The sequence below is a fragment of the Talpa occidentalis genome, unplaced genomic scaffold (genome assembly GCF_014898055.3).
Source record: "Talpa occidentalis isolate TD23 unplaced genomic scaffold, MPIMG_talOcc4v2.1, whole genome shotgun sequence".
Taxonomy (NCBI): domain Eukaryota; kingdom Metazoa; phylum Chordata; class Mammalia; order Eulipotyphla; family Talpidae; genus Talpa; species Talpa occidentalis.
This window is the reverse complement of record NW_026555331.1, coordinates 89,071,645-89,090,947: the sequence shown is the minus strand read 5'-3', so window position 1 is coordinate 89,090,947 and position 19,303 is coordinate 89,071,645. Positions and strand designations below refer to the sequence as shown.

The 19,303-nt window shown below is 40.5% G+C and overlaps 1 protein-coding gene across 5 annotated transcripts in view; it reads left to right on the top strand.

Moving 5' to 3' along the window:
* Positions 1 to 19,303, top strand: part of ICA1 (islet cell autoantigen 1) — a 150,183-nt gene that overhangs the window by 42,140 nt on the left and 88,740 nt on the right. Inside the window, exon 7 of one of the 5 annotated variants that reach the window (XM_054692390.1) lies at positions 7,793 to 7,944. The exons of the other annotated variants lie outside the window; for them this stretch is intronic. Coding sequence (XP_054548365.1) covers positions 7,793 to 7,879 — 87 coding nt within the window. The 3' untranslated portion in view covers positions 7,880 to 7,944. Of the gene's footprint in view, positions 1 to 7,792; positions 7,945 to 19,303 lie in introns of those variants that run through there. 5 annotated transcript variants of the gene reach the window in all.

Below are 19,303 nucleotides of genomic sequence, written 5' to 3'. Positions count from 1 at the left end.
GTTTGGTTCTGCAGAGCTTGGTGAAAAGACTAGCAAATAGCAGTATCGACATTAGAGGGGTTTTCCTGTGGACAAAGACTAGGGTTAATTAATTTGACAGTATCATTAATTACTGCTGAAATCATTGGTCTTTGTCAGGGGTCAGGGTCTTTTAGCAATTGAGGGCAGGTCCCAGGAGAGGTAGAGACGCCAAGTAATGCTGAAGTATCCCCACTCAGCCATCTCCTCACTCTGTGATAAAGGCCTTTTGCCTGGGTCTTGCAGCATTTTTAAACCTGTGCTCTGCTATGGTTGAGTGCCAAGGGCAGGCCAAAGGCTCGCAGTAAGTTGTGTTGAATCCATGTGGAACATTTCAGGTTTGGATCCCTACAGTGAGTGGCCCAACACGAAAGTGCTTTGCTCCACGTCAGAGTGGAGGAGCTTGACTCATAACTTCTGCCTCTTCCAGTTCTCTCCACTGGTTTGAGTTCTTTGATGAGGTGTGTAAAGGCAGGACTGGACCACGGTGCAGGTTTTCTGATCCCATGCAGGCCGGGTAAAGGAGGAGTCGGAGTCCTCAGTGGTTTTTTGCAGGTCTTTTATTGGGGTTCACCAGGCATATGGCAGGTAGGGGTGCTGGGGGGCCGGGAGGATGGCAGTCCTCCCAGCCCCCGGCAAATCTTCACTCTATCTGGGCTCTCCAGTGATCTCTGCTTCTGCTTTTTTGCTTCTCTCTCGGCTTCTCTTTCGGCTTCTGCTCGGCTTCTATTGGCGTCCCTGTGACGCCGCCCTCAAAAAAAAGCACAGTCTTAGCGCAGGTGTACCCACTTCAGGTACCCACCATCAGGCATGCATTCAGGATCACAGGGTTCCCTCATCTATCCTGATGGCTGGAGGGCAGAAAAGCCTGATATTTTTCTTTACCCTACAAGGTGGAAGTTCCTTTGTGAAGCTAACATGCTCACATATCTGATTCAAAATCCTCCATTTTTATTCATTGGTTTTTGGTGTGTGCCTGTTGTTTGTTTTGTTTGGGTTGTTTAACTAGGGCAGCTATTTTTGAGATCCCCCAGGAAAGCTGAATTTAATTGTTGCACCCTATGCTGGGGTGGCCGTTCCTTTGTGCTACCTAAATGCTATAGGAAAAACATTTCATTTTCACATGCACAACTGGGAAGGAAACAAACAATTATACCCTTGCTCTCGTTTCTGAATTTCATGAGAGGAGGCCTTTGGGGCTTTGTGTGTCTGCTGATTTCCTCCCACTGAAACTAGTGAATAGCCAAGACTACATAGAATAGCACACGTGAGAGAGGCAACACTTGGCAAGTCTGTGGCTGCCTGGCTGCTGCTGCTGTTTGGAAGGAGAGAGGAGGAAGGCCTGTGGCCTGGGCTTCAGGAAGACTCTGCTCTCCACTCCCTGCTTTGCTGACACCAGCTGTGACAGCTTGGTTAGGTCTGCTCGGTCTACAGCAAGCTGCATCTCCATTAAAGGGAAATAGGCCCTACATGACCAAGCTCTCTCCCTGCTGCAACACTTTCATTATTCTTTCTACAAAACACTGAGCTCTAACATGGTTAAGCTCGTCTGCGGAGAAGTGTAGGCTGGAGCCTGGCTGGCACATTCTTGTCAGTGTTTTCCTCCTCCTTCAAGTCACTGCTGATCTTGCTGGGTCTGCTTGTTCTTGTTTCTCTGATCTTAGACTCTGGAAAAGAAGAATGTTTCACTCAGTTTTCTTTGGTAGAGGAACATTTGGTATTTATAAATTCATAATATTTGTTTCTTATTTAGATATTAATACCTTCACAAGGTTCAGAAATCTATGGTCCATTGACCTACTACCTGGTTTTGTGAATAAAGTTTTCAGTGAAACACAACCATGCCCATTCATTTATTCATTGTCTGTGGCTGCTTTCACAGTACTCTCCCAAGTCGAGTAGTTTGCCATGGACCATATGATCTCCAAAGCCAAAGTGGTTATTTTCTGTCCCTTTTCAGAATCCAGTTTGCTGCCCTCAAATTATAGGCAACTCTAGTACATGTTGAGTTTCAGGAGTCTTGAGAATTAAAATGTGTTTTAATTATAGTAAAAAATAAAATAAAATTTACCTTCTTAGCCATCTTTAAAACATTAACTGGATTCACATGAATGTACAACAGATCTCCAGAACTTTTTTATCTTGCAAAAATGAAACTCTATACCCTTTAAACCACCACTTCCCATTTTTCCCTCTTCCAGTCCCTGGTAACCACCATCTATTTTGTTTCTATATACTTCACTACTTAACATACCACTTATAAATGGGATCATATATTTGTCCTTTTGTGACTGACCGATTTCATATAGCATAATGTTTTCCAGGCTCTTTTATACTGAAGTAGCTTGTAGGATTTCCTTCCTTTTTAAGACTGAATAATATTGCATTGTATGTATGTACTACATTTTATGTGTCCATTCATTCATCAGTGAACACATTTTGGTTAATTCCATCTCGTGGCTGTTGTAAATAGTGCTGCTATGAACACAGTCCCTTGGACACAGTCCTTTTAGCCCCAAATGTGTAATAAGCAAATAGTCCTCTTATAAATGTTTGTATCACGGAATGAAATTGAATCTTACCATTCAATAAAATTAAGACTCTCATGTATGCCAAGAGTCATTTGATTTTTATCATTTTAGAAGATACTATCTATAATACTAATTCATAATTTATATCACTTAATTTCTATAAGAATAGTTAATATTGCTGTTGTTTTTTAAAATAATAAATAATACCACAAAAACTAATGGATTGGCTCAAAATAGGTCATTTCGTTGGCCTGGCGAGGACTGCTTCTCTCTTGAGAGAGGTTTTGAATCTTTGCACATGGCATTTCTCTAGTTGAGGGGAAAATTGTTCAACTCTCAAGTTTCAGTGTGGATTCTGGACAAAATTAAGTTATCAAAGTGCAAACTGATCTGTCCAAGCTAGTTTTCCTTTTGTCAGATTGACTTTTCTTCTTAAGCCTTATATGTATAGTATCATGCAAGTTTGTGTTGGCATATGCAGGTTTGGCCCCTAGGGCTTCATGGGAAGTAATATAGAAAACACAGATTTACTGAGTAGAGCCATCAGGTTCCTGATCAAAATGTTGCCATATTGTGAACCCATTTCATAACAAGACCTTCTTGGCGCCTCAGCAACCACACTCTCTTGCATAGGCTCATTATTTCCATGTTTTGTCACCTTGCTTTTGGCAGTAAGGTCACATGGGGTGGCTGGTACCCATGATACCCTCCCCTCACCCCAACCACAGAGTGTTCCATTTGCCTCTGTCTCCTTTTGGTAGCTCCTGAGGAAGTTATCATCTTAGATTATGGCCAAGTGAAAAATTACTGTGTTCTAGGAATATGATTTACTAGCTACTGTCTCTCTAGTTTCAGTTTCCAAGTCTGTCATCTCTATATCTCCCTCTACGTTACCCTCTTCCTTTTGGTTAACAGCTCAAATATCATCCTTTCCCAACTAACACTCTTCTTTTCTCATAGAAATTTTAGTTGCAGTTTTTTGCATCTTCAAGCATTTAGTATCCAAAATGGCAGTTGCACCTGGTGGAGTAGCTTAGCACCCTCATTTTAAATTTTTATGCTTTAAAGATCCATTATTTATTCTTTATTTTTAATGGTGGTTTACTTAGACACACGAAATAGATTTGTGGATTTTATTTAATTGCAAACAGGAGTGATATATCTACTATTTTCTGAATCCAATAGCTTTACACTTCTGTAATTTAATTTTATTAGTCAAAAAGAATTTTATTCAAATGCATTTTTCTCTGGAACTAGATCTTTTAGTGACAGAAAAAAACAATGATTCAGGGCCTCCCCTGGTGGCGCAGGTGGTTGAGTGCAGCACTGCGAAGCTGTCCGCAGCCTCTGCAGTGCCGGTTTGATCCTGGCCGGCTGGCGAGGGTCCCACATGGTGCAGCAGACCTCTCCTGTCTCACCCGCTGCTCCCCTCAGCAGTGTATTTTGTCAGTCTGCCTGTTCTGTTCCCCGCTCTGTCTCTGGTGAATCCTCTCACCCTCCCGTGAATCTGGCCTGTACCCCGGTTCTTGTGTAAATAAAAAAAAACAACAATGATTCGATGGTTGTCTAAATTGTCACCTTTATATCAAACTGGCTTTATACATTGGCTGTGGAGTTAATATTTTAAAAAGAAAGCTCTTTGTCACAGTTGCTTTCTGTGTTACTTTCTCATCAAGGGATACTGAAAGGTTTTGTGTCACCCTTTTTAATAATTGGACTTATTTTTGTGACGCCACAACCAAGTATTCCTAACAAGTTGAATCCAAGCAGTACTGGCCCTGTATTGGAAACATAGACTATAAGTGATTTCTTTCAAATTTCCTGTCTCTCAGTGACACTCACCTTAAGTCCTAATCCATCCATGCTTTAATATTTGAACTATAAAAAGAATGAATCAATAAAAAACTTTTTTTAAGAAAACTGGTACTGTTCATTCATAACTCTAAGATTTAAAAGATGCTTGATAATTTATAGGTCTCCAGAGAACAGATACAATCCTAACTGCAGAGGGAAATTAGCCAGAGGAGGCCCACAAAGTATAAGTGGTCTGCTTGTGAACCGGTCAGTGGTGGCTCTGTTCACTAATGTATGCATGACTCTCCACCATTTTCAACACACTGCCCTCAAAGGGTGTCTTCACTTCACCTCACTTAATGAGTTTTTAACAAAAAGGAAAAAGCAGAGAGCAACTTTAAAGTACCTAACATTTTCAGGACAATTTCCAGGTAAAATAAAACATCCTCAGTGTGGAAAAAAATTTGATTCACATTCAGCAGTTTTCCCTCACTTAATCATTGCACAAGATAAATGAAACTCATATATACAAGTCCTAAAATCTTCAACTGGCCAATTTTAATCAGGAAGCCCTAAGAAGAAGGAGGCCCTTGAAAGGCCATTGGTATAACTTTGAAATGAAATTCCCACATGCATTAATCAGGCTTCTGTTGTTACCATCAAATGAAATATGATTTTAGGGCTTGGTAACACTTCACAGTTGATTGGTTCTTTCTATCCAACTACCCATCTATCTGTCCATCCATCTATTTAAATTCACTCCCCAGCTGTGATTCTGAGACAGCCATTGTCATTTAGATGCTGGTTCCTTACGGTGGTTCTTCTGGTGACTGGTGACATTGAAATAAGGGCTACTTCTCAAGATAGATTAATTATATAAACAAATTGAGGAATGTTTTTTTTTTCTTCTTTGTTCTATTTAGTAGTGTGTTTTCCCCTCGGTCTCTAGAGGTAGGACCTTGCATTCTTACAAGCAAAATAGTTCATGGGTATTAGTTCATATTCTGAGAGAGATCCAGGGAAAGAGCCTTGGAAAATACCCACATATGGGGAAGAAGAATCATATGAAAAGCCCACAGATTAATACATGTGAAATGAATGAGGAAATTTCTCAATAGGCAGGGATGCTGAAAAGAAGCTAGTGGAATCAGATATATTACATTTAGGGTCTTGTTCCCTTTCATTTTTTTAACCTTAAATTAAAGGGGAAAAGATACAAGAGAACCTGGCAAAGGTGATTGCTTTCAGGCCAGGTAAATTGGGGGATGAAAAGAGAGAAAAGGGGAATTAAGCAGAGATGAAATGAGGTTGGAATTTCACCGTACATATATATATATATATATATATATATATATATATATATATTTGTGCCTATTTGGTGCCATTCCATATATTATCCTTAAAATAATGTGCTAACAATGAGAATTAATGAGATTAGAGTGAAAACAGATAAGATTTGGTAAAAGGGAAGGAAGAAGGAACAAAAAATCTCTCTCAAATTGACAAAAAGGGGAGGTTTTGGGGTCTGTTTTTAATAATAATAATAAAGAGAAGGAAACAGACAGGCTTTAGAGGCAAAGATGGGGAGCTGAGTTCCAAAGGTGATGTCACATGTGTGGCTGGATGGAGGAGCTGAGGATGAAGTCATAGAAGCCGTTAGCAGGGAGAGCCATGTAAGATGGCTAAGTCCCCAAGGGATATTAAGGATCAAAAACAACGCCTGAGGAAACCCACCAAAGTAAGGAAGAGAGGAATGTTTCTTTGAAAAGCCTCTACTGTTTGGAAAAAAACTGGAATAAGCAGTTATGCTTATCTGGAAGGAAGAAAAGGTGAGAAAGTAAAAAGATAACTTTTTCCATTTACTGTTATTGTCATTCATTCGCATCCTAGAAGAAACTCATTGTGCATTTTGTACCTCTTTCAGAGGTCTGCTGTTTCAACTTTCACGGGCCTTTGAGATGCGTGAAAGCATCCTCCAGATTGATGGTTGGTCTCTTAATCTGGGGGTTTTCTGCTGATTTTAATGACTTGGTCTGTGTTTATCGTCCACTGCTAATTCTCCATCATGCTCTTTAATATGCTCAGGCAAAATCTTTCCCTATAGTATCTCTCTCAACTCTTTTCTCTAAACCTAGCAACTTTATTAGTCCTGTATATTGGGAATCTTCCACGATATGCAAACTAGACAATAAGTATTTATATCAGATCCTGTGGGCCCTAATTTTGTCATTAAAAATCCCTTGTGAAATAACAACTGATATAAATCAAACTGTGTCCCTTTTAATGAAGTTTTAAAGAAACTATTCCTTTTATTCTTCAATCTAGAAAATAACATATTTCTTTATTACTAGTTTATTTTTAATACCCTCACAAGGGCCTTCAAATGCTCAAGTTTAAAAAAAAAACTGAGATCTATGCAGATTTTAACCGCACAGCATCTTGTGCGCACATTATGGATTGAGCTCCCAGTAACAGAGTGTGTGTCAAAATCAGATATGACTAGGCGGACAGAAGGAGGTAGCTGCTCCAAGGGTTTCCAGAGACTTCGTGGCATACTCAGGTTTCACTGGAATTTTATCATGGTCACCACAAATCAAGTGTTTTAGAATAAAATGTTGACAGCATCTTTAATTTTAAAGATTTCCATATCTTCCTCATCCAGGCTGTGTAGGCGATGCTTCCTCAACTCTCCTTCCCCAAGCCCTGCCAGCAAAAGCCAGTGATTTGTAAATTGAAGCTATGTCAGCCAAAGCTTTTATTGGTATTTATAATCTGGGCTTCCCGTCTGCTTTTAATTTTAATTCTCTGCTAACAGAATTAGCCCTGCCTTTTCATTTCTTTAATTTTTGCACATCTTCCATTTTAGAATAAAAGCAGCCACTGAACGTAGTGATGTAAAGCCAGACAATGATTACTAAATTGGACTCCTTCTTCCTGGTTCTTAGTGTGTTTTAGGTTTGGGACAAAATCTCTTGTATTGTGTATTGACTGACTTGTCTCCCTTTCCTCCCTGGCATGCCCCTATTCCCCCCACCAGTCTTCATTTTCAGCTACTAAATCAAGTAAGTAAAGTTGACATTAAAAAATGGTTGCTAGGAAAGAAGATTTTGAAATGAAAATTTGATCAACTTTAATTCTTCAATCTGGAAAATAGCATATTTTAAGAGTATTAAACATTAGTTGCAAAAGTCAAAATACTGCTCATGTTTTGGCTTAGAGATCTCTTTCCATAGAGCACAGCAGATATTTAAACTCCACAGTGAGCAATATGAGAGGCTCATTTATGCAAGGTAATTGACATACTTGAATTTTTCCATAACCTAAAGTTTTTCTTAGCAGCCTGCCTTCTAGATAGATGCAACAGCTACTTAAGTTTTCCACAATACAGGATAGTTCTGGTTACACGCTCTTCAGTTTACAAAAATGTTTCATATTTGTATCTTCCCTAGACCCACCCAAGCAGCTCAACGAGGGCGAGGGCGGTGAATTATTTGTCCTGTTTCACAGCTATGACCCCTGAGGTGCCGTGTCTCTGACTTACCCACAGCCACAAATATGAATCAGGATTCAAAGCTGAGTCCCCTGTCTCAAAGCCAATGTTCCTCTCACCACTTCAGCCCCGAGATCCTCTTAATCAAATAAATGGATCTGTGTGTAGTGTCAAGTGTCTGTAGGAGAAAATGTTATTTGGTGAGACCCAGCTTCTTATTTCAGTTACAGCGACACCTTCCACATCCCACATCCATTGTTCTCATTTTCTCTAGACCAAGGGCTCATTTTACTTGCACCCTCAAGAGTGTCTGTATTATTTTCCCCCTTCTCGCCAGTCCATCAGTCTCTCTGCTGAGCATCTAATTTGTGTTCCGCATTTAGCGTTTCTCCCGTTCCACCTTATTGTGGGAGTGCCCTTTTGAGGTGAAATGGATTTTTTTGGGGTCAGGCGCCTGAAAACCACAGCAGTATACATCAAGGTCGGGACCCTGTGCCTGAGTGGATGGCAAAAGCTGTGTATGAAAAGTAGACATCACTAAGGCCAGCACCCTAGCCAAGGATCCTGTGCATACAGGCTGGTAGGTTTAAGTCAGTACTATGGAAAGTTTTTACTGATAAGAGGAAAGTAAAAGAGACCTGACAGCAAATAGGCACAGAAAGATAGCAGATCACCCACAACATTTCTAATACAGGAAATCTTCCCACACGGCAAACTCACCCCAAGTTGGAGCCTCTCTGGCCTGAAGTGAGGATAAGAATTCTCTGAGAAACCACCAGTTGAACATGGAGAATCCTGAGTTCCACCTAAGAATTCTGATGCGGGAGGTCTGGGGTGGGGCTGAGGAGTCTGCTATTTATTTATTTATTTTTTGGATGTAAAGAACAGGTTTATTAGAAAAAGGACAGAAGAGTAAAAGACACTTGCATAGACACAAGTGGGCAGGAAATGCTGCCGGAGTCTGATATTTTCATCCAAATGATTTCCTTGCTGGGGTCCATGGATCACATCTTGAAACGTTCTCCCAGAGCACCACTGCCAAATAGCTAATGCTCACAATGATGACAAAAGGTGATTTCTGCTCTTTCCAGAAGCCAGGTTTTAAAGAATACAGCTATCAAAGGAATGAAGACTTCTTATTTTTAAAAAAAATTATTTATTTATTTATAAGATTTATTTATACAAGCACTGGGGTATAGGCCAGAGGTGCGGGAGGGTGAGAGGATTCACCAGAGACAGAGCGGGGAACAGAACAGGCAGACTGACTGAAATACACTGCTGAGGGGAGCAGCGGGCGAGACAGGAGAGGTCTGCTGTGCTATGTGGGTATCTCCCTGGCCGGCCAGGAATCGAACCGGCGCTGCAGAGGCTGCGGACAGCTTCACAGTGCTGCGCTCAACCCGCTGCACCACCAGGGAGGCCCAAAAGTTTTTTAAAAGATTAAATTTATATGGAAAAGCTACTTAAATGAGCCATTTGATTCTAGGAATCCTACTATGTTAAAGCATTGCTGTGCATTTTTGGTGCCTACTAGACATGTTTACTTAAGCCCTGAAGCCTAGAGATTTGTATACAGGAGACTCTCAAATATTCTTACTTTGCTCTTCTACAGTTTTAACCTTGTTAATTAAATCTTTTTCTCCCATTTCAACTAAGCTCTCCCTCTTCAGGTTCTCCAACTTGACCTAAAAATTTGAAAGACTAGAATGGAGGCTTCTGTTAGTTAATATCTAGATTTGATTACTCAAGATCATGCTTCTTTGTGAGCATTCAGCAAACAATTCTGAGAATTAACTTACACTGTGCCTGATGTACTGTTAAAAATGTGCCTGCAGCATCAAAAATAAATCCTTTTCCTCTGTATCCTTCCCCATTCATGTGGTTTATCTATTGCCTTTAGCTAGTCTCTCCTTTCAGAACTACATGAGCTTAAGATGGAGACAGCTTGACCACCAGTCCCTCAACACCACCATCATTTTACCCTGTGGTTGATCAGAGTTGGCATTATTCATAAAAAAGAATGTCCAGCCTTTGTGGTACTTTCTGTATTGAATACCAAGTTGGTGAGTAAGAGTCTGGGATGGTGTGAAAACGGTAATGCTCATTTGTCCCAGAATGTTTCTGGGCTTGTGGGAATGTAGTATAAGCTGTGAAATCATAAATGAAGAATGTCATAAATTAAGAGTGACAGAAATAGAGTGCTCGAACATTTCTTGGGAAATCAGCCATTCATTAGCAATAACAGTATTAGAAAATATATTATTAAAAATGTGTTAATGCCAGCTACTGTTGTAAGCATTTTACTTGAATAGGCTCACTAACCTTCTCTCCATAGCATAGATACTATGATCTCCTTTTCATAGATGAGGATTTTGAGGCTCAGAGATCTTCAGTCTATCTTAGTGTCACACAGACTATGACTGGAGCAGGTAGGAAGGGGTTGTAAATTTACTCAGCTCACATCTACACATCTTATTTTCCACAACTGAAGTGCTTTCTTCATGCTTATGAAAGCAGGGTCTTATAGAATTCACAGTTACTGAGGTTAAATAGCACCTTTCATTTGTTTAACTATTGAGTCTATTCAAAATTTGTCTTTTTAGTACTGATTTAAATAGTCTCTTTTTGCGCCTCCCTGGTGGTCTAGGGGTTAAGTCTCAGTGCTACCACCGCAAAGGCCCACCACGAGGGCCTGGGTTCAGTCTCTGGCCAGGAAGCTAAACCACATGGCGCAGCAGACCTCTCCTGTCTCTCCTGCTGCTCCCTTTAGCAGTGTATTTCAGTAGATCTGCCTGTTCTGCTCCCCATTCTGTCTCTGGTGAATCCTGTCACCCCCCATACCTCTGACCTGCACCCCAGTTCTTCTACGCAAAAATAAATAAAATCTTTAAAAATAAATAAATAGTCTCTCTTTGGATGCTTTTTCAAAACTTCCCCACAGTAGGACATTGGGCAGGAGCAATGGCATCCTTTATAACTGTGGCTTAAATTTTCATGAAACATTTTCATTATGTTCAAGATTCTAAAATGGCATTCATTCGTCAGCTATAATATATCCAAATCCTTGCATCAAGTGTTCTTTCAGCTCCTCTGTTACAGTGCGGCAATTTCATCACTTTGATTTCCAGCAAAACCCCTTCCGTATTTATCAGTCTTCACTTGGCAAGCACAGACTTCTTCCAGGCCCTTCCTTGTGATTGCACCCCAAGCAGGAAATCTCTTCTTTTACTTCCTCCCTGTCCAGTTAAGGCCATGACATCCTCTAATCCTGGCTAAAAATTCTGAACATCCAGGAATTCAATTTTTGGTTAATATAGTAATAGAATCTTTTGTAACTGTCCTAATGCAATATATATTTTTATTTTATTTTTTTAAAGATTTGTTTATTTTTGTTTATACAAGTACTGGGTACAGTCAGAAGCACGGGAGGGTGAGAGAATTCACTAGAGTCAGAGTGGGGAGAAGAACAGGCTGAAGGACCAAAGTACACTGCTGAGGGGAGCAGCGGGCGGCAGGAGAGGTCTGCGCGCCATGTGGGCCCCTTGCCGGCTGCTGGGGATCGAACCAGCGCTGCAGAGGCTGCAGGCAGCTTGGCAGCCCAGCGCTCAACTGCTGCGCCACCAGGGGAGGCCCATACAATATATATATTTTAAACCACACTAAAGTTTCTCACAAAATTTAGGAAACCTCAATTACCTCCATTTTACTGTTCAAGTACATGGCATTGTGCTTTATCTCAATAAATATTCAGAAAAAAAATATTTAGGAAATACATTTAATTTATTTAATGTTTATTGTTTTACGTTTATCTACAATGTATGGTGTGAGGGTCAAATTAGGTTAGAATAGTTCTAACATTACTTCTATTTCATTCCAGTTTTTTTAGTGTTTTCATGTTGCTGAAACACTGAATATCTGTTTCATGCTGCAAATGTCTTCCACATAAAAGAGACTACAATTAGATTTTTTGAATGTGTGCTCCTATTTCACAATCACCTAACCATGGGGACATTGAGGGGTAAAGAAGGCTGTGTATAATTGAGCTTAAATTACTTGTTCATTTCTGACAAATGACTGTACACCAGGAGACATGCTGTTGATGTGCAATGTGGGCTGAGGGCTGGGATGACCATCATGTACGGGGTGCTTGGCCAGGCACTGTGCTAAGAATTTTTCATGCATTACTCCATTAAGCTTCTCAGTAATTCTATGAATCAGCCAATAAGAAAAACCTCATTTTACCTTTTTGGTGGGATACAGCCTCAATCTGCAGTAAGGTGTTTTCGTGTGCCTCCTCCTAAAACATGAAGAGATATAAAGATGTAAGGAGTTCTTTCTCCTGTGAATAGAATACCACTATATTAACCAACAATTGAATGGAAATGTCAAAGAGGGAGGCAAGGGGAGTTTCCATCAAGGAAGAGAAAGTCCTGAGTAGGACTTGTAGATCTGGAGTGACAGATCCATCGCTGTTTGCTTTCTTTTTATTTTCTTTTTTTTTACATGCATAATTTTTTTAATTAATATTTTATTTTATATAATTCTTACATCATTTTTCATTTTTGCACAATGTATGCATTTTCATTTTGGTTATATTCCCCATACAATTACACCCCCCCCTTATTTTGACCCTAGTCCTTCCTCTCCCCCTCCATCTCCCCTCCCCCCATAGTGTGTCTCTGGTTTATAGTTGCTTGTTGATTTTGATTTTCACTTTGTACTAATTAGTCTTTTTCCTGGTCCCTTATTTAGGTTTTCTAAATTCCTGCTGAGTGAGACCATCCGGTATTTTTCTTTTTCTTTCTGACTTATTTCGCTGAGCATGATCCCTTCTAGCTCCATCCATGTTGCTGCAAATTGCATGTTTCTTTTTTGATTGCTGAGTAATATTCCATTGTGTATATGTACCACATCTTCTTGATCCAGTCATCTATTTTTGGGCATTTGGGTTGTTTCCAAAGCTTAGCTATTGTAAATAGTGCTGCTATAAACATAGGGGTGCAGGTGCCCTTTGGAATTAATGTTTCTGTGTCCTTTGGGCAAATACCTAGGAGTGGAATTGCTGGGTCATATGGAAGCTCTATCTTTAGTAGGTTGAGGAATTTCCACACAGCTCTCCATAGTGGTGTTTGCTTTCTTGCTGCTAGAGAACTGAGGACATACAAAAAGAGCCTTTTTCCCCAAAAAGGCAACCCATCATTCCACCTGGGCCTTTGATACTTGGCTTTTTGGGGGAGATATGTCCAGTAGATACTGAAGGCACAGAGTAGGAGTGTGGGGTCCCTACCCTGAATGCATATTCCAGATAGTCTGGAAAAGCTAGGCATACACATGATAACTGCAATGAGCTACACTTAGCTTTCTGGAAATAGAGAAGAAATGAATGATTTCTCATCTCTTCACTATTCTGCTGCTTCTGGTAAATTTCCTCCACCTTTTTCAGTAACTGGTGCTTTTTCTTTCTCAAGCTGACTAACAGGGGTGTTCCTTCAAATTTCTATCAGGTTCTTCATCATCCTCACATTCTTTAAGCAACCTAGTCAACTCTCACCACTTCAATTCCACATTCTCAGTGTTGACTTCTAGATCTTTGTCTATAAGCCTGATTTCTCATTTAAAGTCTCTCCAATATCCAAACAACTCAATCTCTTCATCTCTCCATTTCTAGTCTCCACCTCAGATAAGCCTCTTATTTTTACAACGTTGCTGGCTTTGTTGATGGCCCTATCAGTCTCCTAGCCCTCCAAACACAAAACTTACTCATTCCTTACCTTCATCTCCTTTATCCAGTCAGCTGTCATATCCTGCTGAGACTGCCTTCAGAATGCCCTTGTGCTGGTTGCTTCCTCTTGCTTCCCTTTGAAGCCACCCCAGCCTTGAATTTTCATCACCTGGGGCTTTAATGAAAGACCTCCTAACAGATGTGACTTTGCCTTGTTCCTTTTTCATTTATTCTGTCAAGCATTTTTATATGCCTGTTTGTGCATTGAGAATCCCTTGTCACTGAGAGAATACGTGCTTTCAAAATTGCACTTTACAACCTTGCAGTTCCTCATCACCTTCCTGCAAATCAGACTGGCAAAGCCTGCCTTTGTCCTTTTCACATCTCATCTTGTTCCCTGTCTGAAGGCAGAGTTTTTCCTTGAAAATACTGGTCAGAATTCTGGCTATCCCCTCCCCCACAACTTCCTAGAAGGAGGCGCCCGTGGGACAGACTGACCCTTCTTCGATGAAGAATAGTAGCTGGAAAATAAATGCAATGGGAATGGGAATGTTGATTAAGGAAGGAATCAGATTTTAAAAGATGTTTGAAGACTCATCCCAGCATGAGTGCCTAGATGTTTTCCTTCTCTGTGGCAGTATTTGTGTTTTTTTACCATTTTGCTTTGATTCTTGAGCAAAAAATTACTTTTGCAAAGACAATAATCACTTCAAAGATAAACTGACTGATCCTATGTCAGTAGAAACTTTAGGCTTAGAACACACAATGGAACAAGAAGAATCTCTTTAACAAATGGTGCTGGGAAAGCTGGACAGTCACATGCAAAGGAATGAAACTTGATCACTATCTCACATTGTATATAAAAATTAATTCAAAAAGACTTGGATGTAAGACCTGAAACCATAAGACAGAAGAAAATTTATGAAATACTGGCATTGTCACTCCATGACATTGACCTTTGAGGACTTGACTGCAAAGACAAGGAAAACAAAGGCAAAAAATAAACAAGCGGGAGTACATCAAAAGAAAAAGGCTCTTCATGATGAAAGAAACTATCATCAAAACACAAAGACATCCTTCTAAATGAGAGAAATTATTTGCCTATCATACATTTACCAAGGGGTTAATTTCCAAAATATATAAGGAATTCATACAAAACTCTGCAAAAAGAAAACAACTCAATCAAAAAATGAGCAGAATAGGGCCTCCCCAGTGGCGCAGCGGTTGAGCGCTGGGTTGCGAAGCTGCCCGCGGCCTCTGCAGCACCGGTTCGATCCCCGGCTGCTCCCCGGCCACCGGAGGAGGGTCCCACATGGCGCACAGACCTCTCCTGCCGCCCGCTGCTCCCCTCAGCAGTGTACTTCGGTCCTTCTGCCTGCTCTACTCTCCCCTCTGGCTCTGGTGAATTCTCTCACCCTCCCACACTTCTGACTGTACCCAGTGCTTGTATAAATAAATAAAAATAAATCTTTAAAAAAAATTTTTAAAAAATTAAAAAATGAGCAGAATATTTGAGTAGACACTTCTCCAAAGAAGTCATGCAGATGGTCAATAGGCACATGAAAAAATGCTCATCATCACTTATCATCTGGAAAATGCAAATCAAATTCACAATGAGATACCACCTAACACCCTTGAAAATGGCCCATGTCAAAGGACAAGGAACTACAGTGTTGGCAAGTGGGGGTGGCGGGGGTAGGGAGGGGATGGCAGGGAGGGAGTGGACTGCATAAAAGGAATCCTTATAGACACTCTTGGGAATGTTAACTCCCACAGTATGGAAAAACAGTATGGAGGTTTCTCCAAAAATTAAAAACGTTTACATATTATTTATCAATTCTACGTCTAGGTAGCGATCTGTAGATTCAAAAAGATATATGTACTTGTACTTTCATTGCAGTGGTATTTACAAGACCCAACTATGGAAACAACCAAAGTGCCCAGCAAGAGATGATTAGATTAAGACGGTGTGGTATAAATGCACAATGGAATACTACTAAGCTATTTAAAAAAAAAAAGATAATATCTTTCCATTTGCAAAAGAATGAAACTTGACCACTATCTCACATCATATATAAAAATTAACTTAAAAAGACTTGGATGTAAGACCTGAAACAATGTGGATGGAACTTGACGGGATTATGCTAAATGAAATAAGTGAGAAGGAGAAAGACAAATACTGAATAGTTTCGCTCATGCAGTATATAAAGAAACAAAGCAAAGGAATAAATAAAACCAAACCCAAACAAATCTTGAATTCTGACTGCAGAACTGATGTTACTAGGGAGAGGGGTGGAAACTGGTTGTGAGAGTGATCCTACAAGCCAAGTTTTCTCTCTGGAAATAGCAAAAATTAAGCTTGAAGTTACTACTGGATACTAAGGCTTTGCTTATTTGGGGGGAAGATAACAAGGAAACACAAGTGTTATGGTAACACCCTTATAAAGATACTGCCAAGTTTTGAAGTGGGGTGTATGTGAGGTGGGGAGGGTAGAGAGAGAAAGAATATACATACGCTCAGAACCAGCAGAGTGTCTGTTTCTAGCATTTTTCTTGCCTGTCCTTACACGATTTAATCTCAGCTGGAAGCAATGCGCTCTGTCAACGCTGTGCTTCTGCAGAATATTTTCATCAGCAGCTCTCCTCACAAGTTAGCACTTCTGTATTCAATGGCATTTGGCTGCTTTCTGCATCTTTTCATTGTTCCAAAATAATCCTGGGGTTTCTTTGTGCTCTGCTTCTGGTGCTTTGGAAGTTTCATCCTTGACCGGGTGTAACTTAGCTCCAAGTATTTGTGAGGTTCCTCCCATTGATCACATGTGGTATTATACAACCTTGAGGGCACGCAGCTTGATGGGAAACATCAATTGAAAGAAAACGAGTTATGGATTAATACAATAGATACACATATGTGTACATATCAATATGAAACATTCTCTCAAGGCATTCCTGAATATCTGACCATCTCATTACTGGGTACTGTTTTATATAAATCTTTTTTTTTAAAAAAATATTTATTTATTTATACAAGCACTGGGTACAATCAGAAGCACGGGAGGGTGAGAAAATTCACCAGAGCCAGAGCAGGGAACAGAACAGGCAGACTGACGAAATATACTGCTGAGGGGAGCAGCGGGCATGGCAGGAGAGGTCTGCGCACCATGTGGGACCCTCGCCTGTGGCCGGGGATAGAACCAGCGCTGCAGAGGCTGTGGGCAGCTTCGCAGCCCAGCGCTCAACCGCTGTGCCACCAGGGAAGGCCCTGTTTTATATAAATCTTAACAAGCTCTCATTAATATCATTATTTAATCCATTTTAATAATTGAAGGAGTAGAGCAGCACTTGTTTTCACAGGTGCCATTAGGTGTTAGCATTCCCTTATTCAACAAATATTGCTCCACTGTATGCTAGGCAGAAAAGATACAGTACTCAGGAAAACAGACATGATACCTGCCCTCACAGAACAAATAGGAAACAGGCAATAAATATTTAATACAGAGCAATATATAATTAAAACTTGTGACATTCTGTGAAAGAAAACTATAGTGTGCTATGAGTGTGTAAATGAGACCTCTTGTATTTATTTATTTATTTTTGTAGAAGAATTGTGGTGCATGCCAGAGGTGCAGGAGGTGAGAGAATTCACTAGAGACAGAGTGGGGAGTGAAACAGGCAGATTTACAGAAATACACTGCTGAGGGGAGCAGCAGGAGAGACAGGAGAGGTCTGCTGTGCCATATGTGGGTTAGCTCCCTGGCCGGGGATCAAACTTAGGCCATGGCAGTGATAGTGCTGAGAGTTAACCCCTAGGCCACCAGGGAGGCCCTGAGCCCTCATTTAGAGAAGAAAGTGAGCGTAGGCTTCTCTACATTCTGTGTGGGCTCATTAATTTTAGCTTAGAGCTTTAGGATGCATTGGTAACAGCTAGAAGTTTCCAGGGTGAATGCCATGTAGAGATGATTTCGTATGTGAACGTCCTGGAGTGGGGAGGGGGAAATGGAGCCCAGGCAGTTGAAGCGCAGTCACTGAGGAATAGGAGCTGGGTCCTGAAGGACTTTAGAATGAGTAATGATTTTGGAATTTAAGCTAAGTTCCCTGAGAAGCCATTGGAAGAATGTTAACAAGAGATGAAATGACCATATTTATGTTTTCAGATGGTTACTCTGCTGTGTTTCTGGAAGTATGTTGAGAAATGACTGAAAGTCAGAGCAGGGACCATGAATGGATTGAGAGAAAAGGTTATGGCAGAGTTAAGGTGACTAATGGTGGTGGCCTGGATAAGAAGAGCAGTAACAATCTGGCAGGAAGTTGAGGCATCTGAGATCTTCTTTGGTGTTAGCGTGAGCAAAAAAGCTTGTCTGTTGGGAGAAAAGAACCAGCCCTTCTCTACCTAGGGCCTAGGAATGTGACATAGTCAGGCAAGGTACCATTAACCAAGCCATGGAAAACAGGATGAGGCAAGTTTGGGACATAAGACCAATAATTCATTCTTTGACTATATTATGTGGGAGATGAGTGCCAGATAAGTCCAATGGAGATTGTATTATTTTATTAAGAAGAGGACTGGGTAAGACATTCTTATTTAGGAATTGTTGGTAGTTGTAGTTGATATCAACAATTGGTACACATGAGAAAAGATGTGATCTCTTAGGGAGATGCAAAGGGTTTTTTTTTAGCATTTAAGGGTCAGGAAGAGGGGAAGCCAAAGAAATAAAGAAAAAGCAAGATTATTTGCTGCCATGGCAACTAAAAATGAATTATTTCAAAGGAAGAATCTGTGAACTCTGAATTTCCCAGCTGTCATGTCAGGTATTATGAAGAATGAAAGCTGTTCCTGGATTTAGCATCAGACTAGCACAGTTTTGTAGAATTATTAAGTGTGCATATGTGGAAGGGAAAATGAGGAGATAGGAAGAAAAAAAGTTGTAGGTATAGAGACAACTCTTTTGACAAGCTTGGGTGGGAAGTAGTGTATAGGTGATACCTGAGCATGATTTGTCCTGTAGAAGACACTAAGTTTGTTTGACTTCAGATGGGAATGGCAGGGATGTGGGACAGACAATTGTAGATACAGAAGAGATTACCTTACCATGGTGCCTGGGTTGTTTATGCAGGTACCAGATATGCAGGTTGCACAAGGCTGCCATACCTGTAAGAGGCACAGTTCACATTATAAACACCATACATTTGTGTATTTACCATGATGAGTTTCTGGAAGATGACAGTAAATATGTTCTTGCAAAATCAAGATCTCACCACAGTTCTCTGACCAGAACAAAAGTGTCTGAGGAAGGATTATCTTGTTCAAGTTCACACACAGGTATCACGTGGGCTAGTTGTATTGCTACTCATGCAATTAGAGGATAACACCTCTTTGCCCCAGTGGCTGGATTTTCTTCACTACACAAGTTCTTTCAGACACAGACATGGAAAGGGAGGTGACTGGGCCCATCTACAGTTTAGAGTTTTCCAGGCAATGATGACATGAATGGAAACAAGAAAGGCTAAAGTGGCCAAGAGTTATTAAGGTGATGCCATCACAATCCAAGCCTGATAAGGAGGGAAGTGAGGATGAGGTCAGTGGATCTGAAGCAGCAATGAAAACGAAGCCTTGGCCATTAGCTACTCTACTGGGGATTCCTAAGAAAGTGCATCCCAAGGATAGGGTGCTATAGCCAAAGAGTTTAGTATTTAATTGGTGGTTTTGGAGGCAGGGAGTTTCTGGTGAGGTCAAGGTCAGTGTGCTGC